Source organism: Dendrobates tinctorius, unplaced genomic scaffold (assembly GCF_039654945.1).
Source record: "Dendrobates tinctorius isolate UK_male_01 unplaced genomic scaffold, ASM3965494v1 ptg000084l, whole genome shotgun sequence".
NCBI lineage: Eukaryota > Metazoa > Chordata > Amphibia > Anura > Dendrobatidae > Dendrobates > Dendrobates tinctorius.
The window spans coordinates 17,946,074-17,967,971 of NW_027361752.1; the positions used below are offsets into that span (position 1 = coordinate 17,946,074).

Below are 21,898 nucleotides of genomic sequence, written 5' to 3' on the forward strand. Positions count from 1 at the left end.
CCTGATCCCCCAATAAGATGTTGAAAAATTAACTAATACTAATCTTCACTGCCATGCCGGCTGTCTTTGTAAATTGTGGCCTTGTTGCATTATTTTTGCTAAGATCACGGTAGAACTGCAAAGTTTTTGCAACGATTTTTTTAAATTACAGAAAACGATGCATTTTACAAACAACGCGGCTGCCATGCGCGAACGCAAGGTTACAGTGTCTTCAGTTTTTATCAGTTTCTATCCCTATCTCTACAATTAGGCTGTGAGCTGTGATGTCCTCTTACTATCCAGGTTCACTACAAAATGTCTGCTGCATTACTGCCCTGGGCTTTTATACAGGCTATGTAAGCTTCAGGTTAGGTGATCCTTTTCTAGTTCATGCAATCATGAGTGAAATGGCAGCAGCCTTTTTAGACGATTCCCTCAAATCACAAATTGTTTGAATTTGCTGGGTTTAATGAATTCCTAAACATTTGACACAAATTGAATTCGCGTCGAATCGATTTGCTCGTCTCCAGACCAATATTGATTTATTGGTATGCCTCCATTTGCATCATAATCTGAGCTTGTTTTTTTACCTGGTTCCATAATCCATTTCTTTGCTTCTAAGCAGCCAATACCAGAAGGAAACGAATGTCTGGCTCTTACAGTAGTTTCCAGATATCAGAACATTTTGAGGAAGTGCAGTTCTCAACGGGGCTTTCATTCATAGCCGAGATATCTTCTGTCCGTGCCAGATAACGCCGTCAAGGGCACAAAGCACAGGAGGCTGGGTGGTGTGCGGAGGGGATCGAGTGTCATATCCTGGTGATCCAGGTACTATTACAAGCTTGTTATCAATGGGCGCCGGGAACTTGTGCAAACTTGGATCAAGTTCATTAAATCCAAGCAGTTCGTTTCTGTCTCTCTCCACCAGACAAAAGTCTGTAATGCAGCTGCTTACATATTAATAGAACAGACGACAGAGAAATGTCATCTGTCAGCACGGATCGCTCATTCAGGGATGGAGAAATTCCAATAATCCGGAACACTGGGTGGCAATGATGGATTATTCCGTGTCTGTGTAGTCTAGGTAATTTATTAAAGGCAATCTGCAGACTTTCTAATATTCAGAAGTTTTCTCTCCTTTCTTTTAGCTTCTTGCCACAAGACTGATAAAAGTTTACTTTCTTATTAAAGGGGTCGTCTCATTCCAAAAACTGAGTTTTTCTGTACCCTTTTAGGGATTTAATGAGATTATATAAACTAAATTGTTAATCTCCTGACATTTACAAAGGCATTTCTCCTATGGTTGACAGTGCAAAAATAATTAAAGGGAAAAATGTTGTACAGGGGGCTGAAAATGTAAAAAAAAATGATAAACTTAATTATACTTTCCTTCTGTCAGCCACCTGGATCCAATACGGGCTCCTCCATGTGTGCAGAGAGAGAGGAAGCAGTGATGTAACCATTCCACTAGCCGCCGGACCGCTGCAGTATGTGATTGGAGGCAGCGTTCTTGTGCCTTGAGCATCACATCATTGGATGTTTTATAATTAGTCACTGCTCAAAGTCACTTGGAAAAGGTTTTTCCACCAACATAGAAGAGGATTCTTTACAGTTAGGGCAGTGAGAATCTGGAATTCCTTGCTTGAGGAGGTGGTGATGGCGAACTCAGTCGAAGGGTTCAAGAGAGGCCTGGATGTCTTCCTGGAGCGTAACAATATTGTATCTTACAGTTATTGTTAGGTTCTTTAGAAGGACATTGATCTGGGGATTTATTCTGACAGAATTTTATAGGCTGAACTGGATGGACTAATGTCTTTTTTCAGCCTTACTAACTATGTTACTATGTTACCTGACCGCTGCAGCCAATCATAGACCACAGCGATCCACTGACTTGTGGAATGGTTACATCACTGCTTCCTATCTCTTCGCAGATCACGGAACCGCCTGTGCTGGATCCAGGTGGGTGCTGTTAGGGGAGTATGACTGAGTCTGTGTTTTTTTAAATAGTAAGTCTCCTGGGTAGAGATTTAGTTTGCCCGGATAACCCCTATTAAAAAAAAACTACATCTAGAGTTCCCAAAGGTAACGACTAACCACTGAGTATCGCAGAAGGGGGACACTTTTAGATTCATCTTATTATCATAGATTTCAGAATAAATGGATGGTTGTGACCTACTTAAAGAGGTTGTCCTCTACTTTAGCATTGATGGCCCATCTTTAGGATAGGTCATCAATTAGGTCAGCACTTCCGCTGATTTATTGCTCTCGGTGTCGGCAGCTGCTAGTACTGCTCAGTTATGGAGCAGCATAGTTCTATTGACTGTATATTGGCCATGGCCTGGTACTGCATATCTGCTCCCTATTGACTTGAATAGTGGGCGAATGTGCAATTCCCAGCCGTGGCTACTATAGAGTTGACGGAGCTATGTAGCTGTACGACTGGGAAGTTCCAGCTGACATCGGGAACAGCTGATCAATGGGGGGTGCTTTGTGTCGCACCCCCACCGATCAGACATGGTTGACCTATCCTAAGGATAGATTACCAATGTTAGAGTAGTGACCAACCCCTTTAAGAAGTGGCTGGCTACAGTGTAACACTTCTAGTTTACCCAGTAATAGCCAAATAGTCCATTGTGTAACAAGAGATGGCTTCCATTGTGGTGACACTCTAATCAATTTAATGTTTATAGGGGTCCCCATCAGCGGCTCTCTCATGTGCTAATGCTCCTGTATATGGAGAAGTCAGGGGGGAGGATAGCTATTACCTGAGCCATCAGACATTGACTGACAGCTATCTATTCTGTAGGAACAAATACATATGTAAGGGGTTTGGTCATGTGAAGTAGCTGTCAATCAAGGGGGCATTCAACCAAATGTAATGTGGTCATCTTAAAGAGTACCTGTCATCATAGAACAACTGGCTAGTATTTGCTTTATATTATTTTCTTCTTTTTTTATTAATTTTGTCATATAGTTCCAGAAATTTGGGCCCTTTTACTTAATTTGCCCAATCTGATCATTTTTTGTTGGTGTTTACTACTGTGGTGTTGCTCACAGGTCTCCCCGTGGGCATGTATTTAGGCTCCTCTGCCCAATCACCCAGTGATTCTGCCCAATCACCCCATTATCTTCACACCCTTGATAAATACCATAAAATTTAGCAAAGTGGGCACACTAAATATACAGTAGAGGCCCGTATCTCTGGTTGATGATTTTTTGTTTTCTTTAAAGAACTTTTTGAAAAATACTCGGGAAATAAAATAGGAGCAGACATCGGCGACTTTTCACATGATGTCAGGTCCTCTTGTGGGATTTGGTCTCTTAACTGCAACTGATTCTCACATGAATGAAATTTGTTGGTAAATTGAAATATTTCTGGTTGTTGCCATATATGTAAGAAATATTTCTGCCATCTTCTGTGCCTCGGGCCTCGATTCTTATATTCCAGTGTTGTCTAAACTTCTGGTTGTCATGAATCCTGTCCATGAGGCTTCTAGTCCCCATTTCCTGAGCCCTGATCAGTCAACAAGCACTCTTCACTCATCACTCTCCTCAATCTGATGTTGCTCATTTATTAGACAGCTTTTTTTTCTTTTGCGCATCTCTGGTGCGGGAAATGATTAGTTTTCTCTGTTACTGTTTATTTCTTTCTTTGCATAACATTAATTTCTGTTCTCGTGATTGAAAACAAAGTCGTGAAGAAGAATTCTGCCTTTTATCATGTATTCTCTCTGTAGACAAACGTCATGATAAATATGTATTATGTTTCTTCCATTTTCTGTTTCTGTATCAATACGTAAAATATCTAGCACACATTTTCTGTACCAATAAAAGTCATTATGACCCTGTACCTAAAGATGGAATATATAATCTACTTATCTGTTTAGATATATTTTACCATGTAATTTACTGTAAAATGGGCAAAAATTCCAAGTGCGGTAAAATTGCAAAAACAATTCCAAATTTTTTTAAATTTTTTTTACTTTATGCACTAAATGCTAAAACTGACCTTCCATTATGATGGGAGCGCCTCTTTAAATAAACTCAATCTACAGCCGGTAATGTGCAGATTGCGGTAAGTTTACTTTAGAAATACAGCCTTAAATGACAAATGTTATAAAGTTTTTAATGAAACCCAAAAGTAAAAACAATTTTAAGCCCAAAATACATTCGTTTAGGTAAAAAAAAAATGCCATTGAAGATGTCCATGTCCTCTCAGCGTATCTCCAGCCCAAGCAATTATTACGTTTTTAGCGTTTACCGATCTTACACTAAGCCCACACTAGGTGGTTTTTTAGCAGTTTTTTTATGTTTTTTTTTTTTTGCTGATTTTCAGAAATCTCATGCACACATTGCTTCTTTTGACATCAGTATTTTGAGCTTTGCATGTTTTTTTGGACATAGAGCATGTTACTTCTTTCAGCGTTTTTCATCCATTGACTTGAACGGGTGGTGAAAAAAACGCACCAAAAATGCAGGTATCAGGTTTTGCTGCGTTTTTTTGTGCCAAAACCTGATTCTAAGGAATAGAACTCTTTTTTTTTTTCAACACTAAAGCTTATCAGCTTGCACAACAAACTAACGTAGCATGTCGAAACCGCCACGAAACAATGCAAGAAAATCCACGAAAAACAGCAAAACCTGGCAGGAAAGAAGCTGCAGAAAAAAAAGCCGAAAAAAACACCTAGCTGGCATACACATTGATCTTGTATTGTAGGGAAAACCCTTCTGATTTATAGAAAGTAATAACCCCCCTCAAACAAGTCATGTGCACAGCTTTTCTGCTGTCCTGATACCAGATATCATTTTCTGGGCAGACAGAATGACAACATGACCTATATTTTCCCAAATTTCATTTCAGCTGTTGGCAGCGCTGCAGATACGGCAGTTTGGACGCTTCTCGCAGGCTCTTGATGGGCAGAATATCATTTTCTGATTATTATTATGCAGCTGCAACATCTTTAATAAATAGTGTAATTAAAGGGAGAGCTAATTATGAGGAGTATCACCTAATCTGCCGCAGTATTCGTGATATATAAATGTCCCCATCTTCCCTGCTGGGTATGTAAATGACAGAAGAATGAGCAAAAAAGCCTTTAATACTTGGTCACTAAGCCTTCTGCATATAGAGTAACGGAAACATGAACATAGCATACAGAAAATCAAAACTTGGATTTAGCAATTTTTATGGGAGGATTTCGCTGGCTGAAAAAGTTTTCAGAATTCTGTGTAGCCGTGAGAATAATTGGGATTGTAAAGTGAATTATTTTGAAAGCTTCAATAATCTTGAAATTTGATCCAAAGAGTCAAAGAGGTTTTCCACTACTTTATCATTGATGATACTGTTCTTAGTATAGGTCATCGATGTCTGATTGGTCAGAGTCCGACACCCGGCACCCCCTGCTGAATAGTTGTTCTCGGCATCGGCTGCCGGCAGCTGGAAGTGCTCAGTTACAGAGCTGCTCCACCTTCTGATAGTGGCCGCGGCACGGTTCTGCACATCCGCCCCATATTCAATAGGAGATACGTGGTCACGGCTACTGTCATAAGAAGGAGCAGCTCTGCAAATGGGCATGTCCGGCTGGCGGCCGCTGACGCTGAGAACAGCTGATTGGCGAGGGTGTCTGGTGAAGGACCCTGACCGATCAGACATTGATGATCTATCTGAAGGATAAGTCATCAATGATAAAGTAGTGGACAACCTATTTAAAGCACTACAAAAACTAATGCAATGATAGATAAAAACATTTTACCTTTAAGGAGTTGACCCAAGATCCACACATATCACTTGATCAAAGAATAGGTGTTTAAGACATTCTGGCAGCATTTTGACCAAGCACGGTCTCTTAGTGCACACTTGCCGTAGCCAAGCAGCTCGGAGCACCTTTCTTCCCATTTGACTTCTATATATCTCTGCCATCTCTTCTTTGATTGACAGTTCTGGCCTTACAAGGCAACCAGGCTTTTGTCTTGGCTTTTATCCTTTGTCATGCTGCAAGGCTCAATAAAGAATATAACATTGAATTATAGGGTAACTGTCACTTGACTGTAGTTTGATATCCCAGGTCTATGGGCTCCTTCCGTATCCATAAAGCTAGGGGTTCCCTAGCTATCCCTGCTCCCTAGATTACTTCTAATAGTGAAAATGCCAGGGCCACATACTTTAATACCTTGCTGAGCTTGTGATTCAGGCCTTATCTGCCCCCTTTCTCACCCAGGGAAGTGGGGAGTAGTTGCATATGAGAATACAGAAGCCAGACTAACAAGGGAAGACGTACAGGGATAAATGAAAATGCCAATCATAAAAAAATGTACTCACAATCAACAGAATAGAACACTGGGAAGTAAAAGGAAGGAACAACCAAATTGGTGAGGACAAGGATATGCACACAGACAAATAACCAAAGTAACAGTCTTTAGAACAACACTCCAAATACCTCCTCAACAAACACCTTCACAACAGGTTGAATAAAACGAAAGCTGGGAATTTTGGTTACCAGAGGCGAGTATATGTAGCAAAGGAGAGTGGCCAACACTGAACATCTGAGCTCATCAAAGCGCGAAAACTTCAGAGACTCTCAACTGAACTGATTAAACTGAGCAAAAGTCACTGTTTAATATGATGGTGAAGTGCTACTAATCAGTGGAGGAGTATGTAGAGTCAGACACCAAAGTCTTCTGGCCCCTCTCTGTCGCGGTAAACCCATGTCAGTAGCTATCTCAGACTAGGTGGAGCTAGTAATATCGGTTTCAATCCTTTCATTTTATTTCCTTGGTTTTAAATTAGGAAAATTGAAGCACAGAGTATATTAAAAAAACGACATACATTTTTATGTGTTTTGCCAAAACAACTGGACTCTTTATTATTAATTGTAGTAAAACAATTGTAGTAAAATCCTTGTTTGGAAAAATTTAGCAATAAGTCCAAAATCGTTAGATCTATTCCCACATTTCTGTATTGTGCCTTGGTAATATGCTTTTCCATCAACCCCCACCTCCCGGCCTTGGAAAGCCACACCTGCATTAGACTATAGCCACAAGTTGTGGCCTCCCTGAAGGCCCTATAGATGACATCTCCGGGTGACAGGTGCTCTTTAAAGTGTCTGGATCTGCGTTTCCTGTGTATAGCTGGAGGCATTTGTCTTTTCTGGTTACATCTGCTTATCGTCTAGAAAATATGACACACCTTGTCAGTTATTAATGCTGAGAAGAAACTCAATCCGTCTTATACGTGCATAAAAAGAAGAGGACTTAGCCATATAGATTACCGTGTATTATTTACTAATGGCGAGCAGGTTGCATGCAAATCTATATCTCTTCATATAGCAACTTTTCAGCCTCCTCTTAAAACACCGATGTAAAGAATGTATTATCAAATGATTGGTCCAAAAAAAAACCCCGAGATACTTCTGATAATTAATGGGTGCAGAGATCTTATTTTTGACAAATATTCTTTAGCGTGTAGCACATTTGACAAGAAAATGATAGGATTGGTGTTGATTGCGGGATTTATATAATATTCTGATAATAAATGGTCTCTTGTTCTGCAAAATGTACATTTAATAGGGCTTAAAAATCTTTCTCAAATGCACTTAGAGTGTTTTTTTTTCAATAACTTTTACATAAAGGGAAAGATTATAATTCACTCGTCAAGGTCATTACATCCCTTAGGGAAATATGTCACTAGCATTCCTGCTAATGTCGAGTTATCTGCCAATCATGGGAATTTTAGATGTTTGGTGCCTTCTCCTTTTCACCACTTTTCCAAGTATTTTTTTTTTTTTTTATGTGAGGTCAAATTACAGAATGTCATTAATGGAAATAAAGTACTTGTTACTTTGTATTATCCCCGAGACATCGAGGAGGAGGAGAGGCCGAAGCTCCTAGACTCCGATCCGTTTCATGTTACTCCACACCACCAGGTGCCATTTACAATGCTGATCTTTTCTTATGTGGCAATCTCTTTGGGCCCCTTCAGGGGCCAGAATCCGAGTGCAGTTTTCTCCATTATATTCCACATAGTTACACCCCTGAGGAGGGAACGACCATAGGAGCATTCACAGAAAGGCTCCTATCATCCCACCTTCCCCTACCTATTACAAGGTTTCGATGGGTCATCCTGGCCTATTGAAGATACCTATGGCTGCGATCTTTGTTCCCCTGTGCAGACCAGGAGATGGGTGGGCTTGATAGGAGATGTTAATTTACATTATGCACTTTAAGGGCCCCGTCACACACAGCTAGATTGCTAGCGAGATCGCTGATTTTGTGACGCATCAACGATCTCTCCAGCGATATCGCTGTGTGTGACGGGGATCAGCGACCGGCCCCCCTGCCGGGTATCGCTGATTGTGCAGGATCGTCCTGGGCCATTTTATGATCGTTGGTCTCCCGCTGGCCAGCACGCATCGCTTCGTGTGGCAGCGAGAGACCAACGATCAGCGACGCTGGACACTGGTTTCCAACGTAAACATCGGGTAACTAAGAGCCGTGCGACTCTTGGACACCCGCTGTTTACCCGCTGGTATCTAGGGTAAACAGCGGATATCTAAGAGCCGCGCAGCTCTTGGTTACCCAATGTTTATGTTGGAAACCAGCGTGCACACTGGTATCTGTGGTAAACAGCGGGTATCCAAGAGCCGCGCGGCTCTTAGATACCCGCTGTTTACATTGGAAACCATCTTGCTCGCTGGTCCTGATCGCTGGAGGGGCTGTCTATGTGATCCCTATGTCCCAGCGATCCCATCTATGTCGGATCGTTGGTGGGATCGCTGGGACATCGTTATGTGTAACGGGCCTTAAGGCAAGAGTCAGACAGCCGTATAACTTGGATGAGGATCACAACGCAATGCTCGGACTGGCTGTTGGCTCTCCCGACCTGAGCATGACAGCTGCATTGCAATACATGCTGTCACGAATGTGTCCGGAGAGCTGTCGAACAGACGGAACGTTGCGTTGTGATCCTTTTCCGAGTTTTACAGCCGTCTGACTCTTCCCAAATACTGTTGTATTTTGGTTTCTACTATAGAGCAAGCAATTAAAGGAGCACAGAGTTAGAACCCAAAAGGGACTAGTAAAATAAAGCAAAATATTAAAAATATACATTTTTTTTGTATTCAATCCAGTTTAAAGATAAAAATTAAATACATCTTCATATTAATAATAGTCTAATCTGTCAAAATCTAATAAAACGCCATAATGAGAATAAAAATAATACGGTCGCTGCACATTTCCCCAAAAAAACAATAATAATAATAATAGCTCAAAACATCATACATATTCCAAAATTATATATATAAAAACTCCAGCCTGCAGCATGAAAAACAACAATACCTCACACTGCTCTACTGGTGGAGTAATAAAGAAAATGTGATGGTCCCAGAAACTGGCAACAAAACATAATTTTTTTTTAGCATTCTGAATATTTTTGACCAATAATATAATAATAATAAATAATAATAATAATAATAATAATAATAATAATAATAATATATAACAATAATAAAATATACAGGTTTTGTGCCACTGTATTTGTACATGAAGAATCCTGTTTCCAGATCATTTTTACTATACAATGAAAACACTAAAATTGTGGAATTGCTTTTTTTTCACTATTTTATCTCAATTGGAATTCTGTTACCTCTTTTTATTACTTTATGTGGTAAATTGAATGGTGTAATTAACAACTACAACTCTTTTCACAACTATATATATTATATATTTATTCTGTTATAGTATGTCAATAAAAAATAAAAAAGCAATGGCTTTTGGAAGAAGAAGAGGAAAAACAGAAATGCAAAAATGAAAATGTGCCCATTGTTGAAGGGTTAAAAAAATCAGTACATATTTATAGACAGCTTGCTACGCCCACCCAAGTGTTTATTCTACTTTTTCCATTTTTATATTTTGGTTTCCTGACAATGAAACTTATTCCCAAACAATTTATTTACATTGTTTCCTATTCAGTATATTCTAATGTGTATTTTGACAAGATTTGTTTTCTTTGAGATCCATTACATTTCTTTTCTAAACGTTTGCTTTTTTTTCTAGGCTCACGTTTGCGCCAAGAAGATTTCCCGCCTCGTATTGTGGAACATCCATCAGATCTTATTGTCTCAAAAGGTGAACCAGCTACTCTAAACTGTAAGGCAGAAGGACGGCCGGCTCCATCAATCGAGTGGTATAAAGGAGGTGAAAGGGTTGACACTGATAAAGATGACCCACGCTCCCATCGAATGTTACTACCGAGTGGATCTTTATTTTTTTTACGTATAGTCCATGGACGCAAAAGCAGACCGGATGAAGGGGTCTATGTCTGTGTTGCACGGAATTACTTGGGAGAAGCAGTCAGTCACAATGCGTCTCTTGAAGTAGCCAGTAAGTGAAATATGAAGGTTCTCAATTACTGAAAGAATATTTTTGTTGCTGGTCATGAATAGTTTTATTTTGAAAAATAATTAAGTTTTATCTGGTGACATTGTGAATGCCTTATCTTCACTGGCAAATTGAAATCACTCTGGTCTTGGTTGTGGGCTAAATGTATGTGTGTGTGTATATATATACAGTGGGGAAAAAAAGTATTTAGTCAGTCAGCAATAGTGCAAGTTCCACCACTTAAAAAGATGAGAGGCATCTGTAATTTACATCATAGGTAGACCTCAACTATGGGAGACAAACTGAGAAAAAAAAATCCAGAAAATCACATTGTCTGTTTTTTTTTTCATTTTATTTGCATATTATGGTGGAAAATAAGTATTTGGTCAGAAACAAAATTTCATCTCAATACTTTGTGATATATCCTTTGTTGGCAATGACAGAGGTTAAACGTTTTCTGTAAGTCTTCACAAGGTTGCCACACACTGTTGTTGGTATGTTGGCCCATTCCTCCATGCAGATCTCCTCTAGAGCAGTGATGTTTTTGGCTTTTCGCTTGGCAACACGGACTTTCAACTCCCTCCAAAGGTTTTCTATAGGGTTGAGATCTGGAGACTGGCTAGGCCACTCCAGGACCTTGAAATGCTTCTTACGAAGCCACTCCTTCTTTGCCCTGGCGGTGTGCTTTGGATCATTGTCATGTTGAAAGACCCAGCCACGTTTCATCTTCAATGCCCTTGCTGATGGAAGGAGGTTTGCACTCAAAATCTCACGATACATGGCCCCATTCATTCTTTCATGTACCCGGATCAGTCGTCCTGGCCCCTTTGCAGAGAAACAGCCCCAAAGCATGATGTTTCCAGCACCATGCTTTGCAGTAGGTATGGTGTTTGATGGAAGCAACTCAGTATTCTTTTTCCTCCAAACACGACAAGTTGTGTTTCTACCAAACAGTTCCAGTTTGGTTTCATCAGACCATAGGACATTCTCCCAAAACTCCTCTGGATCATCCAAATGCTCTCTAGCAAACTTCAGACGGGCCCGGACATGTACAGGCTTAAGCAGTGGGACACGTCTGGCACTGCAGGATCTGAGTCCATGGTGGCGTAGTGTGTTACTTATGGTAGGCCTTGTTACATTGGTCCCAGCTCTCTGCAGTTCATTCACTAGGTCCCCCCGCGTGGTTCTGGGATTTTTGCTCACCGTTCTTGTGATCATTCTGACCCCACGGGGTGGGATTTTGCGTGGAGCACCAGATCGAGGGAGATTATCAGTGGTCTTGTATGTCTTCCATTTTCTAATTATTGCTCCCACAGTTGATTTCTTCACTCCACGCTGGTTGGCTATTGCAGATTCAGTCTTCCCAGCCTGGTGCAGGGCTACAATTTTGTTTCTGGTGTCCTTTGACAGCTCTTTGGTCTTCACCATAGTGGAGTTTGGAGTCAGACTGTTTGAGGGTGTGCACAGGTGTCTTTTTATACTGATAACAAGTTTAAACAGGTGCCATTACTACAGGTAATGAGTGGAGGAAAGAGGAGACTCTTAAAGAAGAAGTTACAGGTCTGTGAGAGCCAGAAATCTTGATTGCTTGTTTCTGACCAAATACTTATTTTCCACCATAATATGCAAATAAAATGAAAAAAAAACAGACAATGTGATTTTCTGGATTTTTTTTTCTCAGTTTGTCTCCCATAGTTGAGGTCTACCTATGATGTAAATTACAGACGCCTCTCATCTTTTTAAGTGGTGGAACTTGCACTATTGCTGACTGACTAAATACTTTTTTTCCCCACTGTATATATATGTGTATGTATGTGTGTATATATATTATATATATATATATATATATAATGTGATATAATGTGCAAGATAAAATAGTTGCCATAAACAACCGATGAGAACATTATGGGTTGTCCACTACTTTAACATTGATGACCTGTTATTAGGAAACCCTATGGATTTGATCAGGGGCGATGTGCAGTGCTTGATCACAGTCACTATCCGTAAACGGAGCAGCTCCATAACTGAGCACTTCCGGCCGCCGCCAACACCAAAACCTGCTAATCGGCAGGGGACGATTAGCTGATCAGACATTGTTGACCTTTACAAAGTTTAGGTCATGAATGATAAAGTAGTGGACAACCTCTTAAAATGTCATCATGTTTTAAAAAAATTGGAATCATATTTTTTTTCTATTGTTAAAGGGGTTGTCCAAACATAGGTACTTGATGACCTCTCCAATCTCAACTCATTTCTGCCGTGTTTGTGGCTACCTAGTTGATGTGGCCGGTAGCAAATACTTTTCTCAAAAGTTAAGCCATGCATGTGTAAGTACACATGGACAATACAGTGAAACTGTGAGTAGCTCATTAAATCAGTTGTGGTATCAGTATCTGTAGGATAGTTCGTCAATAGAAGACCACATTTCAGCTGATCTTTGCTGTGGTGGTAGCTGGGGATGTAAACACTTTGAGCAGGGCTGCTTCTGATGGTCACTTCTTCCATCTTCTAAGAGTTGTCTTTCAGTAGCAGACAGCAGCCGCTACACTTTAAAATGAGCTGCCCTCGAAATGTTTGTATCTGGCTACGTCTGGAACAAAAATCAGCCAGTCTGTAGGGGTGTTTAGTGTTGGGACCCAAAGATCTGCCATTGATGACCTGTCCTAAATACGTTATCAAATACCTGTGCCCAGACAACTCCATTAACACCCTAGCTTTTACTTTGCACTATGTTGTCCCTTTATTGATTATAAAGTTGGTGGTATCAGCTTAAGAACACACATGCTTCTGCCTCATCCAAGTTCCCAAAAAGTGTTTCACAAAAGTTATACAAGCAGGTGGTTAATCACAAATCTTCTCACTTAGGCTGGGGGTCACACTGCGTTAATGCAGTCCGTTCAACGCATAGCGCTGCAGACCATGTCCGAGGGTCCGTCACAGATTGACGGCACATCGATAGCGCATGCCGATTATGGCATGCGTTAGCGATGCGCCTGATAATGGGAGTGAATGGCAGCATTAACATATTGCGTTACATCGTGTTATGCCGCGGTGTAACGTAATCGGTTAAACAGACTATTTTAATGCAGTGTGACCCCAGCCTTACCTCTTGAGTCAAAGGGCCCCACTTAGGTGAAGATCATGTGGCTGCTCAATAATTAGGCTTAGAATGATCTATCTGTTCCATAATGTCATCATAGAGTGGCCCCTACCATCTCTTAAGGGTCTAGCTGGTAGTTTTTGTGAATTTTCAGGTAACATTCTCTTGTGAAGTATACTACATACACAAAAATGTTTAAGACTGGGGCTACACAGAAACTTGTGCGGCATGTCTGAAAAAGCAGAAAACAACTTGTATAGCATTATTATTGTATAATGGGAAATCACCCGTGAACGTAAAAAAATTTCCATCGTCTTCCAGTGGGTAAAATTTTGTTGCATTGGTCAAATCACAAGTGCAGTTCAACTTTCCTCACCTGCCTTATACTGAGCCAGTGACTAACGTCCCATGAGGACACCTTGATGCATTCTTATGGGACACAGTTCATAACACAAGTTGGGTCATAATGTGCAGCAGTAAAGTCTCTAAAGAGCTGTTACCTAAGGACAACTCCAGAATGATCACGTTCCTCTCACATATGTATGAAACACATGAAATAGTTCCCATCCATGGAGCTTTGTAGCTGTGAAGATATTTATCTCCCAAGCACTCATAGCAGATTACTCCCTTTGGCCTCTGAAAGTGCCAAAATATAGAACCAGTTGGATAAATCATTACCGATACCGATGCATTACTAAACAGTAAGTTCCTTCAGATTAAGGTGGATCAACCAAGTTAAGCACTAGGGATGAAGTCATATTGGTCAAAGTTAGGGAGATGATACGTTATTATTTGTGGCTTTGTAAAATCATAGCCACCACTACTGATTTCCATGTGTGACCACTTAGCAGCTTCACCTTAGGGTTGAGTAGTAGGAGAAGGATTGGTTTTGCCGATCAGCTGGGAAGAGGAAAACTCCTCAGTGTCTGCAAAACTTTCCATCCACCCTTTCACAGTAATCTTATCAGGGTGGCTCAGAACAGAAGCCACTTGCGCATTTAGAAACTGTCAAGTGAATTTAATAAGCTGAAGTAATAACTTTGATTTTCTCACGAGCCAAACTAAACTAGACAGTCGGCACAATCCATACTTACTAAGCTGAGCTTGATAGTTCATTCATAAAATAGGGCGTAACAGATATTTCATATCTTAAATAAGCAAAACAGTATTTTTTCTAGATTTTTATTGTAATATAGTTATTTCCAGAACTGATTTATTTACTGTGATCTCACTAGAAAAACACTAGAAGAGCAGAACCATTAATATGCAGCTTGAACTAATTGTGTTCTCAAATTAGCAGTGTTGTGTCATTCTACTGATAGAGCGTCTGTGTGAGTCTAAGCATGCCGACATTGTTATTTTTGGGTTTGTTATATCAAAAAAACAACATAAGGGTTTTTATCAGTTTAACGAAACACAACATATTTCATTGCATTCATTGCCTAAAAAAACGGAAGAAATGGTATGATTTAATAGCGATGATTGTATCTAATAGTTTATGGTGGCCAATCGCCCTGACCGCTTGGCCTTAATTTCCAGGAGCAGAATTTGAACTTTTATATATATTTTTTTAAGCAAATTTGAGTTTCAGAGACAGGTGAAAAACATTGAATGGTTTCTTCTTTTTCTTGATACTTTAAGGAAACTTTTTTCTCTTGAAGTGATGGAATATTGCTAGGATATGTCGTTACTTTATGATTTTGGAGATTCAGCCTTCAGGATCCCACAAATTGTTAGGTGATGCATTTGTCTGTTGCTGTACCCCCTTCTAATTTCTCCCATTCATTTGAATAGGGATGTATTGCAGTTTCCGTAAAGGGATTGTCCTCTACTAGGACAACCCCATCTCATTCCTCATGTTATTAAAATAAAAACACATACTCACCACCGTTGCCGGCACCTTTCTAGGGGTATCGGCAGTTGCGTTCCCGGGGGCTCACATGAGGTTTTTATGACACACCCAATGAGCGCTGGCTTTTATTATCCCCACCTTCAGACATATTGAATATCAATAGGAAGTTAGGGCTGCGGCTGCTCTCTGACTTCCTCTAGATGTTTTATTTGCCCGAAGGCGGGGGCAGCGCTGATTGGGCACACAGCTTATGTGCTATTACTACTGCACTTGAGCTCTGGTAATCCAAGTGCCAACACTGCTGGAGCGGGACCGGTACCAGAGGTGAGTATCAGTGTTCAGTGCTCCAGCGCTACAGTAAAAGCTGAAGTGGCGCTTTACTGAACATAAATAGAATATTTTGATACTCCCAGTCATAACTTACTACCTTTTATATACTCTATGCCGAGTGCTATAACATGAAGCTCATGGATGGCACTGCAAAAGCTCCAACGGGATCCCCAGATATTGCAGGTCTTTAAAGCACCACTCCAGCGTTTTGTTTTATTTTTCATCTCTGGAGTGGTGCTTTAAATGTTAGTCCCCTGGACATATACTCACCCTCCAGCGTCTTCATCGTTTTTTCGGGGCCGCTCCGGTCCCATTGCGCCATATTGTGACTGCAACTTCAAACTGTCCAGAAGTCAGAAGCTATGTCACAAGCTCTCAATGAAAGTGTATGAGAGTCAGAACAAGGACAAAACAAGGCTCTCATAGACTTACATTGATTAGTGACCTCTGCGCCGCTCCATGAAGCACTGGAGCAGCCGGCAGATTACAAACTACAGAAGACCGACCGGCGGCCAAATCAGATAAAAATGCTGGAAGGTGAGTATCAGACAGTGGGCAGGGGACTTGGATTTAAAGTGCCACTCTAGTGGTGAAATAAAAAAGACCCTGGAGTGGGGCTTTAATAGTATTGGTCTTTGAATAAAGGCCAAAGACACTTTTTTGGGCCTTTTCACCTCCAGGGTCTGGGTGTGATTGCAACCTTTGCACCTTCTGTAGTTACGCCCCTGCCTATGCTTTCTAAAGGCCCCGTTACATTTAGCGATGCACCAGCGATCCCGACCACGATATGACCCGGTCAGGATCGCTGGTGCATCACTAAATGGTCGCTAGTGAGCTTCCAAACAGGCAGATCTCAGCAGTGACGCAGCAGCAGTCGTTACTTACCTGTCAGACATGGCGATAATGATGTCCTCCACCCGCGTCCACGCGTCGCTCGTCGGTGCCAGCAGGAAGCCGGCCACGAGAAACGACCCATGACGTTCTCGCGTGATCAGCGATAGCCAGCGGGGGGGAGCCGGTCGGAGGTAAGTATCACATGTAGCGATATCGCTAGCAATATCGCTGCTGCGTCACAAAATCGGTGATGCTTTAGCGATATTGCTAGCGATATCGCTATGTGTAAAGCCCCCTTAAACCCCTTGCTAATCTCCTCTAGATTTGGATCCTCCAGTTTATCAGGTGATAAAAAAGAAGAAAAGAACATAATTCTGTGCATCAAACATGAACAAAATATCATGATGTAAATTGCAAAATGTTGCCTTGTTTACTGCAATACATCATTTGAGAGCGTGTCCAGATCCTTTTAGTAGAACGTGATTAAAGCTCTTTGAAATGACTAACATATGTACCGTGTGGTATTCTTTCACTTAGAAATTGTTTATGAAGGTGGACAACCGCTGCAGACTAGAACAAGTCAAGGACTTGCCCCGACAATCACTTTGCCTACATTTTTTTTTTCCACAAGAAAGTCAAAAAGAACCTGTAGCTCATATAAAAGCTCAATGATGTAAGAGCAATTTAAATGTCACTTACTATGAATAACATGTTACTTCAAAGTGCATTTTCTGCTTGTGAAGACAATTACCTATAGTTAGAGAGATCCTATTGTGGATTTTAACGTTTTTCTTTTTTTTTTTTTTCCCATGATGGATTTGTATGTAGAGGTGTGTGAAGAAGCATTTTATTCTAAGAGCATCAAAAGTGTAAAACATTAATATTTCCTGAAAAGCACATAAATATACATTCAAAAATTAAAGTTAAAGTTTTTGCCCATATCAGATTTTCTCTAATTTTCTAGATGTTGTTTATGCCTTTGCTCCAAAATGGGCAATGGACGAGAAAAGGGCTTGGGCGCTGACGTGTCTGTACCCAGTGGCGTAACCTGAAGTTGGTTGGCCACAATGCAAAATCGCAAATGAGACCCTCAACTAACACAGGTCTTTAATAGTAAGAGTTTTTTCATATGGAATAAAGGGACCTTTGGGGACCCCTAGTCTCCACTTCCAGGGTGTCAGCTAAAAAACGAGTTTCTTCGAGGCAGATTGAATGGATGACAATACACAGCGATGTCCTTAATATTATCTTAAAGGGGTTTCCTTGCGGGTTGTATCACGGCGCCAGTTTGTTGTTGCCTAGGAAATGAATTATGGCGCAATGGGCGCATTTTCAAATGTTTTATGTTACTTGTCTGGGCTTTTGTGTTTGCTAAATAATAAAGATTTACTTGTTAAAAATTAGTTTATTAAAGTCAATGCGTCATCAGAAAATAAACTATTGGTTGTCAGGTTCTTATGTTAATTTTTTTTTTTCAATTTTATTTTTACATTTTTCATATTACTATCTATACTAAAAAAAAAAAATCTTGCAATTTTCACACTGGACGTGAGGCCTAATATTGGACTCCTATTTCCTGTTCTTCACACGGCATTGGCAGCAATACTCTGACTCGGATCCTATTTGCATGGAAATGTTATCTGAGGATAAAACTACCTATTGTGAATGGTACCGTAGTTTCTGTGTTGCCTACTGCACATGGCGGTGTTCCCTGTCATTGTGTCAGTAATAATAATGCGACTGCTGAAAAGTCTCGTGTCTAGAACAGGAAATGTACTTCTGGTATAAAGCCCCCGTTACACACAGCGAGATCGCTAGCAATATCGCTGAAACGTCACTGATTTTGTGACGCAGCAGTGATATTGCTAGCGATATCGCTATGTCTGATACTTACCTGCAACCGGCTCCCCCGCTGTTTATTGCTGATTGTGCGAGAAGGTCCTGGACCATTTCTCGTCGGACGCTTCCTGTTGGGCTTCCTGTGGCGCCGACGAGCGACGCGTGGACGCGGGCGGGAGGACGTCAGGATCGCCGCGTCTGACAGGTAAGTAACGACCCCCGACCGCTGCTATGTCACTGGTGAGATCTGCCTGTGTGGCAGCTCACTAGCGACCACTTAGCGATGTACCAGCAATCCATATCATTGTCGGGATCGCTGGTGCATCGCGTAATGGTACCCTAAGACCTAGTGCTCAGTGTAAAAATTGCACGGTTTCTGATTTTTCTTTTTGTACAGATAGTAAAATATAAAATAAAAAAAGTCAAACGGTTTAAAAAATACATTACCGTAAAGCCTGATTGAAACAATGGATTATATTCGGGTGACATTGGTTCTTTATTAGCCTTTGTTGCATGCACACCGGCGTACTTTAAACCCCATTCATGAATATTTCATGGGGTAGGTAAATATTTTACATTTTTCAGCTCCCTCATTCTATTCTAGCAGAGACCTCTTCTACTTAACGTCATCAGTTAAGCTGCACACATCCAGCATATGGCGGATCCTTTCTCGATTTAAGCCGGTTTCTCCGGAGAAAGGAAAATTCCCCATTGACCTGCCAGACATCTGCTGGTTCTCTTACCAGCGACACCACAAGGACGGCTAATGATATCTTCCCTGTGATTAAAAGACTGGGATCTAAAGAAAGCCCCTGGCTTCTGTCTGATTAATCAGATTGCTCAGGATTTCCAAACCCTACACACAAACATTTTGTATTTTTTTCACAGAAATTTCATAAATTAAAATCTGCCTATTTTTATAAAACGGAAGATTGGAATTTTATTATTAAAGTTTGCACAAATCTGCAGAAGAATTTTGGTTGAAATTAATCTTTTGACCCATTGATTTCGGCTAGGGTCATATTTATAATATATTTGTTAAAGGGAACAAGTCACCTGAGTCATGCTGCACCAAACACTTCAGCTTTTCAGAGAAAATATACTTTATACTGGGAACCATAACAGGAGACTGAACTAGTCCAGCGCCTCCCTTGGCCACATTTTCTCAGTTCAGATGACTGACGGGTCTCTTCTCTGTTCAGATGATTGACGGGTCTCTTCCATAGAGAGAGACCTGTCAGTCACCTTAAAAAGCACTGGGATAAGCCAGAAAGGGCAGTGACGGTCTAGTCTAGTCTCCGGCTATTGTGCCCAGTCGGATCTTTAAAGTATACTGTATTTTCTCTGAAATGGCCAACATGCATGGTAAATGTGTCCATAGGTTTAAATTATCTCAATTAATGCCAATAGAGTGCCCTTTTGTCACCTGTGTAACCGGTATTGTCAACATATGTCATAAAAACTATACTAAAGCCCAGTAGACAGTGACACTTAAAAAAAAAAAGTATACATAAAACATGGAACCCTACGGGTGATGAGTACTTCCATTTGGCCTCCATCATCTCTTACCAGCAATATCACAGCATTTAACATATACTTGCCGATATATACATTAAACTTAGGCCACAAATGTGATATCGCCGAGTCCTAAGCTTCTAATTTGCTTCTTTGTTGTTCCCGTCTATAAAAGTTCAGCAATTGAAGGCGAGAATGTTTTTGAAAAAAAATACCAGAACTCCAGAAATACCTAAAATTTTCTATCAATAATGTTGTGATTGTTAATATCAGTGACTAGAAAATAGATGTAGGGTGTGCCCAAAAGATGGGTCCATTGCTGGTTTACCAACTTAGATTAACATTCTACTCTACACTTTTTGGCAAGTACAAGTGGTCAAAGAAAACATCGGACGCAAAAGTTATGAGTAGAGTTGAGCGACTTTGGTCGGATCGGGTTTCGTGAAACCCGAATGAAACAAAATAAGTTTCAGATGAAACTCGTCCGACTAGAGCAAAAAAGTCGGAGTTTCGTCCGACTTTTATTTCCCATTGACTTGCATTGGGGTCGGGTTTCGGACGAAACTCCGACTTTGTTTTGCTCTAGTCGGACGAGTTTCATCTGAAACTTATTTTGTTTCATTCGGGTTTCACGAAACCCGATCCGACCAAAGTCGCTCAACTCTAGTTATGAGTCTTTAGATGATTGCAATGTTTGGCCACTTTTCGGGCATACACAGCGACCCACCAATCATGGCGAAGAGGGCAGAAGAGTACTCGTCTTATGGATATATTGGCTCTTAATGCTTGCAACTAGGGTGTTAGAAGCTCTTTTTAGCCAAGTGGTAAAATATTTTTTTCGCCATTATTGGCTAAAATGATAGCAAATCAGTCTCCATACTGTGCTGCCCTTACATAGAGGACCAAAGCCTGGTCAATTTTATAAGGACAGACAACCATGTCATGTTGGAGCTGAAGGCAAAAAGCTAATTTTGCTAGGTAAAGCAGTGGCTAGTCAGAGACAGTGAAATATGGCATTACATGGAGACCATTCAGATGAACGGCAGTCCATTGACGATGGGCACATTTTTTATGGTGGAATTGAATTCTTTTGAATTTTACTAAAATCTGCATTCTGGATAACACTAATTTTTGTTATTCGTTCCACACAAATTGAGCAAAATGGCAGCTAGCTGGGGCTGTCATCTTACTGAACAGTAGCGGGCCAGCAAAAGGTTAAAAAGACAAAAAAAAACATACCTCATTGTTCACCTCCCTGGCTGCTTTTGATGCTACCTACTTCCTGCTGCATCTCCAGCCTGTCGTTTACTGTGTGCCTTGATTTCCAACTCTGAGCAAGACCTGGAAGACACTGAGTGACATTCGAGGTCTAAAGGTACCGTCACATTTAGCGATGCACCAGCGATCCCGACAATGATACGACCCGGTCAGAATCGCTGGTGCATCGCTAAATGGTCGCTAGTGAGCTGCGAAACTGGCAGATCTCACCAGCGACATAGCAGCGGTCGGGGTCGGCGGTCGTTACTTACCTGTCAGACGCGGCGATGAAGACGTCCTCCCGCCAGCGTCCACGCGTCACTCGTCGGCGCCAGCAGGAAGCGGCCGATGAGAAATGGCCCAGGACGTTTTCGCGCGATCAGCGATAACCAGCGGGGGAGCCAGTCGGAGGTAAGTATCACACATAGCGATATCGCTAGCAATATCTCTGCTGCGTCACAAAATTGGTGACGCTTTAGCGATCTCGCTAGCAATCTCGCTTAGTGTGACGGACCCTTAAGGCCAGAAGTCTTCACTTGGTGTTCACTATAGGCCAGGCTATAATGCTGTAGATAAGCCCCCAATCTAACCTGAAAGATAAGAAAAACAAGTTTTATTATACTCACCCGGGGGCGGTTCAGTCTCATGGGCGTCACAGATCCAGGTCTGGCGCCTCCCATCTTCATATGATGTTGTCATCTTCCTTGCTGCCTGTTGCGGCTCCTGCACAGGCGTACTGATCTGCCCTGTTGAGAGTAGAGCCAAGAACTGCAGTGCGTAGGCACTGGGCCTCTCTGACCTTTCCCGGCGCCTGCGCA

The 21,898-nt window shown here is 41.2% G+C and overlaps 1 protein-coding gene across 4 annotated transcripts in view; it reads left to right on the top strand.

Annotated features, from left to right (window-relative positions):
• The window catches only part of ROBO1 (roundabout guidance receptor 1), a 1,387,368-nt gene that overhangs the window by 1,026,887 nt on the left and 338,583 nt on the right, over positions 1 to 21,898 (top strand). For all 4 annotated transcript variants that reach the window (XM_073584451.1, XM_073584454.1, XM_073584452.1 and 1 more), the window contains one exon: positions 10,030 to 10,356. In XM_073584451.1, coding sequence (XP_073440552.1) covers positions 10,030 to 10,356 — 327 coding nt within the window. The remainder of the gene's footprint in view (positions 1 to 10,029; positions 10,357 to 21,898) is intronic.